The sequence below is a fragment of the Pezoporus occidentalis genome, unplaced genomic scaffold (assembly GCF_034315485.1).
Source record: "Pezoporus occidentalis ecotype Australia unplaced genomic scaffold, CSIRO_AGI_Poc_V1 ctg27, whole genome shotgun sequence".
Taxonomy (NCBI): Eukaryota; Metazoa; Chordata; class Aves; order Psittaciformes; family Psittacidae; genus Pezoporus; species Pezoporus occidentalis.
Genome location: NW_026914611.1, coordinates 7,930,239 through 7,948,516, shown reverse-complemented (window position 1 = coordinate 7,948,516; position 18,278 = coordinate 7,930,239). Strand labels below are relative to the sequence as shown.

Sequence of the window (18,278 nt, the reverse complement as noted above, 5' to 3'; positions counted from 1 at the left end):
TCAAGGTGTGCCTTCTCAGCTTTCTTCCAAGTTTGAGCTTTCCATTGTCCCTTTCTGGCAGATGAAGCCACCATGATGGCAGTCACTATTTCTGAATAAAACCATCTGGAAGAGAATTCAATATACATGAAATTCAGTGATTTCAGGCCTTTAGGTTATTTGTTTTCTGTCTTCAATATGCTCAAGTTAAAAAAAGGATGCAGTTTCGGGTATTTTAGCCAAATACAGTTTATGAGGGTTAGAACAAGAGAAAACCATATCCTGCAATAAACAGCAAATGATATTGAATGACCCAAGCTCTTGAGAAACCATGGGAAGAATACAGAGTAAACTTTGTTTTCCAAATCCAATTTTCTTTCCTATGTAGAGTCTACAAGGTAGCAACTCTTCCCAGAGGTGAAAACTTTGTGACTAGAGGTTTGTTTTTTTTTTTCCTCAATGCATCCCTATCAAGCCTAGGGATACTCCAGTAAATCCTGTAACGCACAGTACGCAGGCCATCCTTCTTCCCCTCTTTCTTATGTTCCAGAGCAGTCTGGACTTTTTAAGTTCAAGTATCCTGACCCTAGCTTTCCTCAAACCTTGGGAGGTAGAAATGGAATTATTATTATTGATTTGTTACAAAAGGAGTAAGGGGAAGCAGTCAGGAGAAACCACTTTTCCATCATCAGATCAGACTATCATGATGCTTATCTTGAGCTTCTTGTGATAAAGTTTTCAGATAGATAATGGTTCTTTGAACACATCTGCTACAGTTCAGTAGTGTGACTGAGGGTTCATATTGTCTGCAAGTACCAGTTATTTCCTTCCCCAGAGAAAGGACCCTGATTCTAGTTAAACATTCATATTGTATCCTGTCTGTACACCCTTACAGCTGCCCAGTAGCTGAAATCTTGGTAATTACTAACATAGCTGAGAGTGCAAATCAAAGAGATGGGAAGAACAGTAGCTTTGGTCCATCAGGAGGTTGTTCAAGGACTGCACCTGCTCACTATGCTTCCTAAACCCCACACTTGCACAGATGCAAAGCAATTCCAGCAATCCTCCAATTACACAGACAGTTAAGAATCCGAGGCACTGGGCCTGGTGGCAGCAGGACTACTTCCACAATAATGCCAGACCTTGCAGTAAAAAACTGGTACTCCTAGTACTAACAGGAACAGCATTCCTTGCCAACAGCTGCTGACAGACTCATCTGATGGGTAGCAAGCTTTTGACTTTGGACGATATGAAGTCTGGGTACAGAAAGCACTAGAAATAAACAGGTTACAAGGTCTGGCTGAAAACTGTTAGATGGTAAACAGACTCACCAGAAATTTGCAGCGGCTACATATTTTATGATAGTGACACTTCAGTAAGTAACAGAGGTTACATAATCCCAAATGGAACAACTATAACGTATTTACAGTGCCAGACTAGAAGCAAGATATTGGATATACATTCACACATCCAGGCAAAACTATCATCTGATCCATAATATAATCTCTAAAGGCAGCAAAGGATTCTTCAAGCCTAATCCCATCAAAAACAGCCATTCACCACATCAACAGACAGCCTAGCTTCTCCTGAATTTGAATAAAATTTGGGAATATCTGGATTGAGTGAAGCTCCAGAATGTGCCATAATGCCTAAATTTTCTGGAAAATCAGAGGATCAAGGAGCAGAGGGCTACCAATTCTATTACATGGTCAACCTGCAACAAATACTGGAGAAGCAGATGATATGAAGACAGCCTGCTGAGCAACTCCAGCTTTTAATGTTAAGTGAGGCTTCAGACATTCAAACTGCAGGGGAGTTTGGGGAAACACAGAATAGATGCCTATGAAGACTAATTAATCGAGTTAGTCACATTGGATATTTAACATTAAATCTCTGTGGACTCTCAGAAGGCTATCTTGATATCACCAGCTTCTCCACCTTTTTCCTAGGAAAGAGTCTATCACCCCTCAGAAAACTGTTTGTACAAAGATAGCCACCTAAGTAGATTCTACTCCAAATACAATGCTATAATCAGCAACATAATACAACCTCTGCATAGAACTCTTTTTAGAGAAGGAAGACATCTGAAGTACAAGAACTGCCAAGCCCATGCTGTGGACCACCAAGTCTATTGTCTAGTCATTATTCTGTACTAACAAGATCCATACAAAGGCATTCAGAAATACATTGCTCAAAATGTAAGGAATGTGACTCATGTGAAAAGCAGGAGGTAAAGAGAGAAAAACATTCTGATGGCAAATATTTCAGATGCAAAACTGGGGTAGGTAAATATACTGGGACTCCACAAGAATTTAGGGAGCCATGTTCAAGAGACTTCTCCACAATATTTCTGTACACCCACTTAATTTCTTGACAGGCCACATTCATCTAAAGATTTTTTTGTCAAAACAAGGTAGCTGTCTGAAGGCCTTCAGCTGTGCAAACCCAGCTGAGCCATATACTGGAATCACAACAGGGTCACACACCTAAGGTCTCCTGGGATTTATAGATGAAGCACTCAAGCAGCCGTGTCCCTTGAGTGACCTAATTCACTAAACACTCCTCTGTGAATCTAATAACACAGTAACAGTAACATAACGACACACACAACCAATACCACTTCCACAGGAAGTCATGGGAATAAAAGTAGTGGCAACGCTGTTTCTCACTTCTAACATGGCAGTACAGCGATTACAGCACTGATCAAGGATGTGGAAGACCTATACCATACACCTTCTTTAGTCATAGGAGTTTCACATCTGCTTTTCCCAGGAGACTGCTCCAGCCACTAAACTACAAGTGAGGTTGAGAAAATACTCTTCCGTCTTCCTGTTGAAGATGAGCCACTATGAAGACAAAATACATGAAAGCAAATTCACAAGTCCCAAGGGAACAAGAATAGAAAAAGGTCAGGTGTACATGCTGAAGAAAGATACTAGGAACAGAAATCCAGGAATTTCTTAGGACTGTCAAAAGTCACCACAAAAATGCAATCTCAATACCTCGTATACTGAAATGTCACCAGAACACTCCCCTAGTGCAAGTGATCACAGTATTTCAGAAAGTGACCACAGAAAGGTCAGCTGTTGCTTCATGACACAACTGCTTCCATTCCTCCCCCCCCCCCACACCTTTTAGTATTTAAGAGCTTTGATCAGTGAGAAGGCCAGACTCTCAAGAGAACAGATTCTACATATACAAGGAGACATCTCAAGTGGTTTGCTGCAACAGGACTACACACCTCAAAGCAAAGCAGATTCCCAAAGATCTGACACAGGAAAAAAAACACTAAGCTATTTTGCAAGACCCATTTCTCATTTATTTCTCAATAAAATACAAGAAAAGAGAAGGCTGACACTAGGAGGAGGGGGCACGGGAATAACATCTCCTCCAGTGCACTGCATTTTCCAAAGATCAGTGCCAGGATCCCCTGCTTTGGACAGCATCCTGCACAGCTGGTACAAAACCAAAGCCAATCTCTGCTACCCCCAAACCTCCAGTGTATACTGAGGAGGTCATCTGTTAAAGACCCCAAGCAGATCAAACAGATTTAAGTGGTACTACATTGACCCCTCCACATGCACTCTCCTCCCCAGACCTAACGCCACATCCAAACAAATTCATTCCAAATTACTGTTCGGATTTTGATTGCGGACTGCAGCATTAAACCAGCAGAAGGTGACTCATGCTTCTCTCTTGCAGGCATTGTAGGGAGTAACCTGCATGTCAGCTACCAGAAATCTAACTGCTTCTGAGACAAGCAGAGCAGATGCCTTCTTTAAACTGCAAGATGGCAAGCCTGATTTGATCAGAGACTGAGAAGAGCTCAAGCCATTTAGATTTTTTTGGACAGGGGGCATGGGAGGTGTATGAAAGGCATCTGATAAAATGCTCCAGAAGAAATAGCTCAAGGTGACCATCTTCTGCTCTCCAAACTGTTTTTTAAAAAAAAAAAAAAAAAAAAAAAAGAATTCCTGAAGTTATTAAAAAAAAAAAAAATAGCAGAACAAAACCCACCAAACCACAACTAACCCATGAAAAACACAAAATACCATCACTGACTGGTTTTCAGCAGAAAACAGGCAAATTTTAAAAATGAAATTGAAAACATGGTAAGAAAAATTCAAAAGAAAAGCAGTTTTTGAGAAAAGACCTAATTTAATATTTCTAGATAGGTTTTACAAATTTTACAGGTTTTTCAAAGAAAAAACCCAACACATTCCAATTATTTGCATATTTATAGAATATTTCAAGTAAGATTTTGTACTGTAGTTAAAACGATGTTATAGGAATGTGGGAAACTGCAAGCAAATCTAATCAGATAAAATAGGCTGATCAGTACTGGTTTATCCTCTATACTGTAAAATAATTAGGAGTAAAAGCAAAGCTTGCTTGTCACAGCAATCACACATAAGGTCCAGAGGTAGTCTTTGTCAATATTTCTTGAAAACACCTTTTTTTTTTTGCAATTAATCAGAAATTCAGGACCAAAGCTCTTCTTCACAACATTCAAAGCACTTAAGTTCAGCACTCTTTCCAATTCATTTCCAGTTCAAATTAAATTGTACTTGAGTTGATACTCACATGGGAATCTCAAACACTATTAATCTTTTAGTTAAGCTGGCTATGTGTTAAACAGAACAATAAGTAACAGGAAGTCACCAAACTATTCTATAAAGTAAGAGTTGTATTTTGTTTTACCCAGATCAGTACCCTAAGCTGTTATTCCAATATTTAAAATGTTTAATGTCTGCCTCATTACCCTGACTTTTTGCAAAACTAAACAATATTTTCAAAGTTGTTAAAGCTCTGTCTACAGACAGGCCTGGCAGGCAGGGAGGGGGAGTTGCCCTTTATGTTAGGGATAGGCTGGAGAGTATGGAACTCTGTCTGGGGACAGGTGAGCAGTCCACATAGAGTTTGTGGGTCAGGGTTAAAGGGAATATAGCTATGGGAGACATTACTGTGGGGATCTGTTACAGACCGCCTGATCAAGGAGAACCTGCAGATGAAGCACTCCATATACAGATAGGAAAAGCCTCACGCTCACAGGCCCTTGTTCTCATGGGTGACTTCAACCACCCTGACATCTGTTGGAAGGACGGTACGGCCCGGCACAAGCAATCCAGGAGGTTCCTCGATTGTGTAGAAGACAACTTCCTTCTGCAAGTAATAGAGGAGCCAACAAGGAGAGGTGCCATGCTTGACCTCGTGCTCACCAACAGGGAAGGGCTCCTTGGAAATGTGACGCTCCAGGGCAGCCTTGGATGCAGCGATCACGAGATGCTCGAATTTGAGATCCTCAGGACAGTGAGAAGAGCGTGCAGCAAGCTCACTGCCCTGGACTTCAAAAGAGTAGACTTTGGCCTCTTCAGGAGCCTGCTTAGGAAGGTTCCATGGGATACAGCCCTAGAGGGCAAGGGGGCCCAAGACTCTTAGTTGATATTCAAGGATCACCTGCTGCAAGCTCAAGAGTGTTGCATCCCAACTAGAAGGAAGTGCAGCAGGAGGGCCAGGAGACCTGCTTGGATGGATAAGGAGCTCCTGAGGAAAATTCAAATGAAAAAAGAGGCTTATAATAAGTGGAAGCAGGGACAGGCGGCCTGGGAAGAGTACAGGGATGTTGTCCGAGAAGCTAGGGAACAGGTTAGGAAAGCTAAGGCCCAGTTAGAATTAAACTTGGCTAGGGATATTAAGGATAATAGTAAGGGATTCTGCAGATACATAGGAAATAAGAAACAGACTAGGGAGAACGTAGGCCCCCTCAGGAAGCTCTTGGGAGAGCTGGCTACACAGGATTTGGAGAAGGCTGAGGTTCTGAATGACTTCTTTGCCTCGGTCTTCACTGGCAAAGGCTCTGACCACAGCACCCAAGTCTTGGAAGGCAGACACAGGGACTGTGAGAATGAAGGCCTTGCGCCCACTGTAGGAGAGGATCTGGTTCGAGACTATCTTAAAAATCTGAACTTGCACAAGCCCATGGGTCCTGATGAAATCCATCCGCGGGTCCTGAAGGAGCTGGTGAATGATGTTGCGAAGCCACTGGCCATCATATTTGAGAAATCATGGCAGTCAGGTGAAGTTCCTGATGACTGGAAAAAGGGAAATATAACCCCCATTTTCAAGAAGGGGAAAATGGATGACCCGGGGAATTACAGAGCAGTCAGTCTCACCTCTGTGCCTGGCAAAATCTTGGAGCAGATTCTCCTGGAAGGCATGCTAAGGCACATGAAAATCAACAAGGTGCTTGGTGACAGCCAAGCCTGACCAATCTGGTGGCCTTCTATGATGGGGCTACAGAACTGATGGACAGGGGTAGAGCAGTTGATGTCATCTACCTGTACTTGTGTAAAGTGTTCGACACTGTCCCACACAACATCCTTGTCTCTAAATTGGAGAGACATCAATTTGATGGATGGACCACTCGGTGGATAAAGAACTGGCTGGATGGCAGCACACAAACAGTTGTGGTCAATGGCTCAATGTCCATATGGAGACCAGTAACGAGTGGTGTCCCTCAGGGATCGGTGTTGGGACTGGTCTTGTTCAACACCTTCATCGCTGACATGGACAGTGGGATTGAGTGCGCCCTCAGCAAGTTTGCCAATGACACCAAGCTGTGTGGTTCGATTGATAGGCTGGAGGGAAGGAATGCCATCCAGAGGGACCTTGACACGCTTGTGAGGTGGGCTGATGCCAACCTTATGAAGTTTAACCATGTCAAGTGCAAGGTCCTACACCTGGGTCAGAGCAATCCCAGGCACAGCTACAGGTTGGGCAGAGAAGAGATTCAGAGCAGCCCTGCGGAGAAGGACTTGGGGGTGTTGGTTGATGAGAAAATGAACATGAGCCGGCTTCAGCGTGCCAACCGTATCCTGGGCTGCATCAAAAGGAGCATGACCAGCAGGTCAAAGGAAGTGAATCTGCCCCTCTACTCTGCTCTTGTGAGACCTCCCCTGGAGTATTGTGTGCAGTTCTGGTGTCCTCAACATAAAAAGGACATGGAACTGTTGGAACAAGTCCAGAGGAGGGCCATGAGGATGATCAGGGGACTGGAGCACCTCCTGTATGAAGACAGGCTGAGAAAGTTGGGGCTGTTCAGCCTGGAGAAGAGAAGGCTGCATGGAGACCTCATAGCAGCCTTCCAGTATCTGAAGGGGGCTATAGGGATGCTGGGGAGGGACTCTTCATTAGGGACTGTAGTGACAGGACAAGGGGTAACGGGTTAAAACTTAAATAGGGGAAGTTTAGGTTGGATATAAGGAGGAAATTCTTTCCTGTTAGGGTGGTGAGGCACTGGAATAGGTTGCCCAGGGAGGCTGTGAATGCTCCATCCCTGGCAGTGTTCAAGACCAGGTTGGACGAGGCCTTGGGTGATATGATTTAGCGTAAGGTGTCCCTGCCTACGGCAGGGGGGTTGGAACTTGATGATCTTAAGGTCCTTTCCAACCCTAACGATTCTATGATTCTATGATTCTACATGACACAAGCAACATTTCAAAAAAAGCTAATCAACTCTTAAAACACTTAATCTTTTGTCCTTCACCTGATCTTTCACCTAGTCCATATGCAATTAACACAAGAATTTAAATGTTGTCACCATTGCATTTTTAAAGGGTACAGCACCAAACAACTGAGTGAACCCTATGCCATTAATGTTGAGAAAGGATAACATGTTCATATCACACCTTTAATTCTCTTGTCTAGACTAGGATTTAAGACAACACAGCTGTTAAAATGCAATCCGTTAACAAAGAAAGTGTCCGAGTTGCACTCATCATTGTACTTTGACTACACTGTTTTCCTTAGTGCAGCAAAAACTGAATACTAGCTGTGTATTGGAAACCTCTGGAAAACAAAAAGAAAATGGCAAACCCAAAACCATCAAAGAAAAACAGACCAGCAGGAAGCTAATGAATAACAGAACATGAAGAAGCAGATAGCCATAGCTCCTTTCACCTTAACAATCACGTAAATTGTAAATCTTTGTGCAAGTTACTACGTGCCAGGATAATTTGGCACTGCAGTCCCAATTGCTTCCCTATTCTCTCTCAAAATGTTATCATCACATACCACCTACACAATTTACAAGGAGGAAAAAGAAGAAGAAAAAAATGTTTGAGCAACACTTGCAATTATTTCAGGAATGGAAATAATCAGTAACCCCATGTTTGCTCTTAGGTGCAAGAAATAAAAACCTGACACTGAATTATTAAGGGGAAGACTACATTTAATGATTTTTTTTGGAGAGCCACCCACTCAGACATTTCAAATTTTCATCTAAAAACTTGCAAATGCCAAAGAATGTGTATTTTTGAATTTTCAGTCCAAAAAGTATGCCCGCTAACACAAGAGATTTAACTAAACATACTGTTACCCAGAAGGTTTTATGTATGGCCAAACAACAAAATTTGTCTTTACCCATATACTATCCAACTGAAGATTAGAGAATCATGGTTATTTTGAGATGAAAGTTACTGCCAACTGTGTTGGCTATAAAAACCAGTATTTAAAGAATTATTGTCCTCTAGGCAAAACAGAAATTCAAAGGCAAAACAGAAATTCTAATGAGCAATGATTTTTTTTTTTGATAAAATTTTCCAAACAGTCATTGCAAAAATCTGTGTCAAAACAGCTTAATGAAGAGCAAGACAAAAAACATTCAACCCCAAGCATCAGTGATGTATTATTGTACTAAACGATGAAAGCCATTAAAGTCACTGTTACATATTTGGTCTTTAACACATTAAATATTTTTACAACACAGACATGATCAAACAACACTGCACAACTCAAAACGAATTTAAGAAGTCTTGCCACACATTGTTCTACTACTTCATTATTGTAGTTATCCATATTTATTCACACACCACTACAACATGAGCTACAGCAGGAATTAAGACCTTAGAAGAGATGATACAAGCATCATAAAAAGATATAGATGTGCTCTACTCTAAACTAGCACAATCTAACCTAAACATGCATACAGAAGGAGCTTGCCTACCTGACTTTTCCAATAAAAGTCCAAAGAATACCTAAAAGCAGGAGGGGATAAAAGATTTACTTTCAGTGCACACAGAAGGAAACTATCATGTCACTTTACCTTACAAAGAAAAAAATAAATAAATCTTAGAAAATAATACCTATGCAATTATCCGGGGTGAGGGGTGGAGGGCAGAGGGAGCAGCCAAAACCTGTCATGGTTATAAGCATTGTATCAAGTTATCATGATTTCCCCAGAAGTAATTCAAAGCAACATGAATATTTCAGATTATCAAGAAAGTATGCGTGCATGTATGTGTGTGCATGTGCACGCAAGAGTCAAAAGAGTCAAAAGAACTCTGAAAATATGAAATTTAATTCAAAAGCTTTTGCAGGAAAACATTAAAGTAGTGTGTTCCAAAGATGCATGAGCACCTTGAAATACCCAAGTTTAAGACTAAACCAAGCAACTTTAAAATAATCCTCTATAACTTCAAATTGCACGCTGTCAGAGACATGTTTTAGAGTATGTATGAATTCCTCAGTTGAATCAAGAAACCTATAATTTTGTCTGACAGAATTAGTTCATTAATTTCAAATTAAAACAAAGGTTGATTTGCAAAAGAAAAAGATCTAAACTCTATATAGCCAGAAAGAAGTGCTGGAAAGTTATTTTAAAAGCACGAGAAAATAGAGAAAAACTAAAAATCTGAGTTTAAAACTAAATAAATTTTACAGTAATGTCCTGTATCTGTAAATTTGTACTCTATTACAGACACTATTACAGTCTATGTACCAGTACCCCAATAAGACATAAGAGATGGCCATACAGCTGAAGGTTCTGATGTTATGTACAAACAGGGTGAATTTGATACGACTGATTATTTGTGTTCACCGCTTCTTTAGATCTTTGTATCACTACAGATCTTAGAATTCTATCCAGGTTCTTACAGTTTCTCAGAAATATGTACAAGTGTTTGATGGGATTTAAGATATATTAATCTGTTCTTCCAATAAAGTGCTAAATATCATCTGACAGGTGCACAAGAGTGGCTGGTAGCTTGACCAGGCATGCTATAGAGAATGGGGACCATGCTTATTACCTGCTCTGCCTTCTTCATGTAAAGATGAGTACTCTAATCAGCCCACTACATTGAGATTATTGCAAGAAAAAACTCTTGCTGAGAAAGACTTCAGGATTTCAGCCTGTTCTTATTTCTATCATCTCTACACAGTCAGCATCCATGAAAGTCCTTATACATTTGTCAAGCTTTACATACTGTATTTCAGAAGGAACAGGATTTTCCAAGTCTCATTTCTACCAAACCCTTAGCTATTTCTTCCTGGAAGGCTGGAGCTATGTTTGTGGTTGACTATGTTATAGCAGTGTTTATAAAGAATTCTCTAGAAAGTTAGAAAAATTAGAAAAATATGTTCTGAAAATAAAGATGAGAAATAGAGAATTCCAGAAATCTTCTAAATTCAACCATGCTTAAAGAGGACTTACGATCTTTGAGTAAAAAACAGACTTAATTTCCATAGTACTTGGAAAGCAAAATTTTCAAACTACATATTTGCGCAAATTTGTAATTTCAAGTATAGTTTTTCAGACTTAATCGCCATTAAGTCACTAAATATGTCAATTAGCACTGACTGAAGATGCCGATTTCACAATTAGTACATTTCAATAATTACATCTCTTGTATGTTTTAAATTACCACACAGAATCCCTAGACTGGGAGGCAGGCTCTCATCCTGATAACAAACACCACCATAAAGAACATTCTCAATTCTGAAACACACTCCTGTGATATTTCTTAGCAATATACCCATATCATTTAGTCTGCATTTTCAGCCACTCTAAATTAATAAATGTTTTGGTCTTTGCTTTCCAGAAAAAGAGCAATAGATTAATAAAAAGGCTTTTTTGTTTTTTTTTTCACTATTGGAAATAAAATAGTATTTTTGAGAAATGCTTTATGCAGAATCTGTTAAGAGTCTCCAAAACATGAATACAACATTCCTGTCTTTAAAGCACTGGTCAGACATCTAGAGAAACTATTGCAAGTGATAAGCTCCAAAAATTTTGAGGTCTTTTTTATTTCTGTGCTTGAGTTTGCTGTTCAAATTGAAAAAAAATTTCTTCTCTTTCATGGGTTTGTACTAAAAATATGTATATTAAAGCCTGGAGGACAGGTTGAGAAATCACATTACTGAATGCTTCATAAGTACCTAGAATACATATTTAACAAGGTTTAAACATACCTTCATGGAAGAAAAATATTGGCAAAGTCATATCCAAAATTAAAATTCAATATATGATAAATAACAGCAGATTCTCTTCAGAGAATTTCTAATCATACAAAAGACAAATACAAAAGTGTTAGTTACCCAACTCCTTTTGTCCACCAAAAAAAAAAAAAGCAACCAAAAAACTCACAAAAAAAATTACACTGCTTAGCCTACGTATTCACTACTTATTTCTAGATCTTGATACCTAACTGAGGTGTACCAGTTCCAATCTGTTTCATTTGACAGTTTCTGCTCTTCCTCCACTACAGATCTTCGCTTGCATGGGCTGCTCAGTTTAGCCTTGCCCTCCCAAATAAAAGGTTTCTCCAGAAAACAGCTCATTCTGCAACTACAGCGAGTTCTGTCTGCAGCATAAACAGACTGTTCTTGGCTGCCAAGCTTGCAAATCCATTTTGGAGGGAAAGAAGGTCCCAGAGTTGTAGCATCTACAAATGCACAGGTAACATCTTTTGCATAACATCTCACCAGGAGGCAGTAAAGCAGCAGCTGATTCCTTTTATCCTTCTTGTATACAGAAAGTAAGAAGTACTCTTCAAAGCTACCACACAACAAATATTATGCTTACTTACACCCCATCTTCCCAACAGCACAAACCCCCAGCATTTGCAAGAACCAGAGGAAACAAGGCTTAATAAACATATCTGGCACAAGTAGGATCCAGAAATTTGTGCCAGGTGCCCAAAACCCTAAGATCATGGGGGCTGGAACACTTCATTTCACATAAGCAGCCAATTGGATAGTGATTAGGAGCTCCCAAAATGCTTACTTAGCTACCACCATCAGTAGTAACACCTTCAAACAAGCACAGAGACACTCAGGTTCCTAAACCCAGAGATCAATCTTTCATCTTCATTCTGCACAACTCATCACCCTACATTGGGACACAACCCCTCTGTCCTCCTATTTTCTGATTACACTCCTCATCCAGCAAAACAAGGCATCCACAGCTTCACTCGCCAGAGGCATATCCTCCTTCATCTGTTTCCTGGCCCCCACATCCTGATACCAAAGCACAAGTTTCAGATAAGCAGGCCTAGTTGCAAGCACTGCAAGAACAGCTGATTGCAAAAGAGATTGCTCTGTATAACACAAGCTACAGCCAAGTAACTTCTTGGGTAGAAACTATTGTAAGATACAGCATCTGGAGGAGGAGGAACAGCAGCCGTGATTTTTGCACCACCGTGATCCTTCATCCAATGCCAGCAGCATTCTGCACAGCGGGAAACTGTCCCAGAGTACAGTGAGCACTTATGAAACCTTTTCCTTCTCCTCAGTCTGTGTCTAGGCAGAGCTATTGGGTGTGTACCCATCTGCTCAGAACTGACAGGGCTCCTTCACTGAAGGCAAAGCACCTGGCCTCATTCTTAGAAAGACCTAGACAAAAACATTTTATTTACTTTAAAAATAAGAGTATGGTTTGCATTTAAACCAATTCCCAGGAAAGTACTTCAACTACCTGTTTAAAAGCTATGGAGGCATCCTCCACTCTTGATAAAGCTGTGCACCATGACTGAAAGGGATGCAAGGCTCCCACGCTACACAGTACATAAGGAAGATTTACTACATAGTTTTGCCATAAGAGCCTTCTCTGTAAACTGAGAGACCTGGATTTCTGTCCTTTTCCGAGTCTATTTATGCATTTTTTTTAATATTAAACAGACATTTAATGAGAACAGAAATACACTGGCAAGAATGACTTCAGCCTCTTCTAATCGCTAAGCTTCAGAGTTGAGTAAGGTCCACTTGTTTCCTCCCTTTCATTCATGAAGATGTCATTTGTTCCTGTAAAGTAACTCAACTTCACCAGGTGGAGTGAAGGATTCCCTTAGCTTAGTCTGGCCTGGAATGTGGTGGTTAGATCAGGGAAGCGGAAGACTCAAGCATGCTTGAGAAGATTCAAGCTTTTTCCTGAAGAAGGAAATTTACCTGTCTTTTCTAGTTCATGGGAGAGTAATTAAAATTACTCTCTAATTATGTAATAACACAAGGATTTATTCATTAAGAAAAAAAAAATAAATTGCAAGGACAACACAAAGTGTAGAGATACCCGACAGTTAAGAGACCTAGCCAATTGGTTTTCCAGAACAATGAAAGTTCAGAGATTTTCAGATTATGCTTTTGTATCAGTGCAAGCATACAGTTGTTATTTTCAGGCACATCTCATCCAAAATCCCCAAGTAAACAGGACTATGATTATTTTTCTCTCAATATGGATTAAATGTATTTGTGTAACTATAAATTATAATTTAGAAGTCTTTGCACAGGTATAAATCTTTAAATATGCATTGTTCCAGTTTAACTGGTAAAAAGGATGCAATCTTAAATCAGCAGCACATTGTCTTACACCACCTGCAAACTTAAGTTCCAAAACGTAGCAACACCACAACAACCCACAAATACAAGATGAGGCAAGTTGAAAAGGAAAAAAACAGTACACTTGCTGAAACTACATCTTTTTAATATTGCAAGTCAAGAGCATATCCATTTCAATTGCAACTCAGGACTTGTTAATATTTTCAAGATTTCAGCTGCTTTTAGATTACATTGTGAAAGACAGATAAGCCATGTTTTAATCCTGCATTTCACTAAGGTACCTAACCAAAAGCCAAAAGTTAAAGCCTTGCGGTAAGAGACGACAGAAGCAGCATTTAGGCCCACTGTCAGCAGTGCTGAGCCAATGTAACTATGGAAGTACAAGTTGCTTTCTATTCTGCTTCACCTAGTTACAGCTTGTCAGCTGGGGTCTCAATGCAGATGTTCCATTGCAAGGCACGATGCAAGCTGCAAAAGCCACAGCTAAGCATTCATAAATTAGTTTATATAACTGATTTAATACAGGAAAAATCAAAAGTATTTATTAATGATTAAAGTCTACCCTAACTACTTAGAGAAAAAAAGAAGTTCTTCTATAAGGTATATGTGAATATTATGGAAAACGCATTTTCCACATTAAATTCAATTCCACTATAATCCAAAATAACTTCATTACACTGGGATTAAGAAATCCCCAGTGAAAAAGTTAGGACATGCATTAAGAAACACCTACTACAAAAGAGTTGCAAGTATCTAAAAATATCATTGCTTTGTCTCCTCCCTCCCCTTTCCCCAGCTTGACCTCCTCCCCAGTTTTAAAATACATCTTCCCCAGGCCTTGGGTCTGGAATGGTAGTTTCTGCAAACAGACCATGCCAACCATATGATTAGGCATTATCACCTTTTATGCTCCACTCTACATTAAGATGCAAATCCAACAGCTGTGGTCCAACTTAGTTATTTACAAGGGTACCCTTTTCAGATGTCCAAGCCAAAGCTGCAACCAGTTCTGCGACATAATTACAACCTCTCTCCACAGGCAATAACAGATCTCTGTCTGCGATGATGTGGCCAGTGGCATTTTCTCATCCAGGCTATGGTTCAAATGGTTGCTATGATTTCAAATAGTACGTCTACCCTTATTTTAGCATGACTGGCTGCATTTCAGCTGCTGACATCTAACTGATTGACGCATATCTAAACAACGTAGTGGTTATAAAAACAAACTGACAGTATACACCGGTGTTTCACCATTGTGGATTCACTCGTGACAGAGCAGCTGGCAGCATGACCGTGGGAAATTAAGAGAAACACTAGCATATATATAAGGCCTAACGATCACAGCCATCATGTCTTTACCCCGACTCTTGCGTTCTACACTTTCAAAAGGAGTGGGAAGTTCACAGAGGTACCTACGAAGGGATCTGAAAAGGCAAATCTCTACCTGCCGTTAGAGGCACTTGCCGCACGAAAACACCCAGGTGCTTCCCTTGCAAAGCAGCTACCGCACGTCCACTAAGAAAGTACAGTCGAGGACAGACCCGATGTAATACTGGGGGAACTGCTTTTCCGCCGCTGGTTACAGCCATGGCACAGACAGCCGCCTGCCCGCCTGTGCTCAGCCTGTCTGCCATATTTCTTGCAGGAGCACCCCAAACTTACCGCGTCGTAAACGCGAACGGGGGATGGGAGAAGGAGGGATGAGCAGCGAAAACCGCCAGAGCCCCCTGCCCCCCACTCCGCTACCCCTGCGGAACGCAGCCCGGGGAAGCCCGGCTCTGGGAGAGAAGCACCGGAGGGGGTCCCGCCACCCGGGGCACCTCCAGGGAAGGAGGGAGACGAGGGAAGGAAACCGCGGGGCAGGCACCTGAGTGGGCGGCGGGCAGGGCGTGGGCAGCCCCCGGGCCGGAGATCCGGGCCCTGCGGGGCTGCCCTGCGCGGGAGGGAACGGAGAGGGGGACAGGCGGCCCGCAGGCCCCACTGGGCCGGGCTGGGCCGCAGGTGGGCGTCGGGCGCGGCCGGCGGAGGAGCTAGAGGCCGGCAGGCAAGTCACCTCTTGACGCGGATGATCTGGTCGCGCATGGGTCGGATATCCTGGAAGCTCTGCTGGTTGACCAGGCTGTAAACGAGGATGAAGCCCTGCCCGTTCTTGATGTAGAGGTCCCGCATGGAGGCGAACTGCTCGGTGCCGGCTGTGTCCAGGATCTCCAGGACGGAGGGGGAGGCGTCCACCTCGATCTCCTTGCGGTAGAAGTCCTCGATGGTGGGGTCGTACTTCTCGATGAAGGTGCCGGTCACAAACTGCACCGTGAGCGCCGACTTCCCCACCCCGCCCGAGCCCAGCACCACCACCTTGTACTCGCGCATCCTCCCGCCGCCGCCGCCGCCAGCGCGGACGGAGTCCCCGTCCGTCCGACCCGCACCTGCTGACGGCCCCTCCTCACCCCCCCGCCATGGGCCGCCCCGCCCTGCCCACCGCCACCGCCGCCGCCGCCACCCCCGCTCCGCTCCCGCCCGGCGGATGCTGCCGGCCGCGGCGGCTGCTGGGCGGTGCTGCCGGCGGCGGGGCCGCGCTCACGGGCTGCGGCGCGGCTGAGGTGGGGCGCGGACCACGCCCCCTCCTGCCCCTGTCGCCACGGCAACAACCAACCGGCCGGCGCGCGGAGGGGCCCCGGGGAGGAGGCGGGCGGGCGCTGCCTCGTCACGTGGCACCTCCCCCGCGGGAGGGGGGGAGGATGGAGGGAGCCGGCCAACCGGCGGGCGCGAGCAGTCTCACGTGACTACGACGGCGGCAGCTGACTCGTCCGGCGGCGGCGGCGGCCCCGCCTCTCGCCCGCCGCTGTCGCCGTGGAGACAACGACCCGCCCCCGCCCCGCAGCCCGCTCCTCGGGCCAGCTGCGCCACACGCGCTTCCAGCAGGGCCAACCAGCGGCCGTGCAGCGGTCACGCGGCTGGAGGGATGAACCAATGGAAACGCTGGGTGGGGAAGAGCGGGGCTGGGCGGGCTCTCAGCGGCCCTGAGGCCGGAAATGTCTGTCCGGGGCTCGTGGTGCCGGGACGCGGTGCAGAGGCAGCTGCGGCAGGCTCGGTCCTGGGCCTCGGGAGCGGCATGTGGCCCGAATGGAAGCTGGTGTCGCACCGGCGAATGGGGGTTGCAGGGCGTGTAGGGTGATGCGGCGGTGCTGCCCCCTGTCCCGGTAGGTGGCAGGAGTGCGGGAGGGGGGGAAGAAGCGTTTCCCAGCCGCCCGAGTTGAAATCCTGTGCAGGCTCCCCGTTTCCGGTGCGCTGGGGGAGGGTGCTTTGTCGTGGTAAGTGCTTGCTGGTTTAAACCTGGCATTTCTCCGGCGGCCGGAGGTGTCTCCGGAGGGCCCGAGGCCAACACCGTGTTAATACCACTCTCTTGTACAAAAGTAACGGGGATTCATAAAGTCCAACGCACCGACCCTGCGAGTGTGTCCTTTGAGTGCACTGCTATCGTCATGCTGGTCCAAACTTGCTTGGGATGTAGCTAGGTTCTTGTTACTAATGAGTGCTACCCCCTCATCCCCCTCTGATAAAGGGCCAGGAAAGATGGTGGTACAGTTTGGGAAAAATACTCCATCTAAACAGTAACAAAAATGAAGATGGCTAATGAGATGATAGTAACAGTTTCTCATGGGAACCAGTAGTGCTCTGGAAAGATGCACATTTGTATGCTCCTCTGTTTACTATAAGACTCCATAATCCTTTTTTGGTTTTTCATTTTTGAAATTTCTGAAACATCACTGGTTAGAATGATCTGATGTAAGGAGAAAAGATTTTCTTTCTATTAGAGGCTTAAGTTTCAGTCAGAGCCATTTGTTTGCTGACCAGTTGCTCTCCGAAAGCTGTCAGGAAAGGAGCTCACTCCTGGGGCTGCTTATTATTCTTATTCTGCTGTTCTTCCCTTTGTGTTGTCACGTCTTCATTTTAAGTAAGGTCTAAGGTGTCAGCATGCTTTCCAGGCAAGCCCAGTTCTGGTCTGCTTCGTTGTTGACTCGTTTTCATATTTCCAGAGCTTTTGGGTGGCAAATGTATTTCTGGCTTTTTGGAGCACATTTGTTCTCTCTCCGAGTCTTTGGTGAAATGCTTGCCATGTGCAGTGTTTTAAGCTTTCTAGTGTTTTGCTTGGGCATTCTGTTTGGTTTTCCCTCTGTGTGTTTTTAGTGCCCACAGCACTGGTCTGTCTACAAGAAAGAATATTATACACTGGCCTCTTGCAGTGCCTGTGTAGTCCAAAACCACTGAAGCAAAATGAGAACGCGACACATATCTGCAAATATGTTGAATACCAAAGACAAACATGGATTTTTTTTTTTTACAGGACTGTGAGAATCCATTTGTAAATGTTGTAGGGCCTGGTCAATCTAGTCAGAAGTGAGCAATGATTTCAATGAATAATCTCATTTCTGTAGATGACTTGACACCTTCAGGTAATAGAAATGAGCCTACAAGAACATGTAATAGCACAAAATACAAGGTACTGCATGTGTGGATTAATAAGTATACATAGCATAAATCCAGGAACCCTCCAGCGGAGTAATAGGAAAATACTTGGCTTCATTAGTCAATGCCAAAAGGAAGCTGCTAGTTCAATGCAGTTGGGGGAAAAAACAAATGTGACTGTGGTGTGCACACAGTCAAGCTTCTGGGTGACTAGTGAGACAATACTG

At 43.5% G+C, this 18,278-nt stretch overlaps 1 protein-coding gene across 1 annotated transcript in view; it reads right to left on the bottom strand.

The window, feature by feature from the left end:
- The window catches only part of RAP2A (RAP2A, member of RAS oncogene family), a 35,287-nt gene extending 19,161 nt beyond the window's left edge, over positions 1–16,126 (bottom strand). Inside the window, exon 1 of the mRNA XM_062624625.1 lies at positions 15,641–16,126. Coding sequence (XP_062480609.1) covers positions 15,641–15,954 — 314 coding nt within the window. The 5' untranslated portion in view covers positions 15,955–16,126. The remainder of the gene's footprint in view (positions 1–15,640) is intronic.
- Between the last annotated feature and the right edge of the window lie 2,152 nt (positions 16,127–18,278).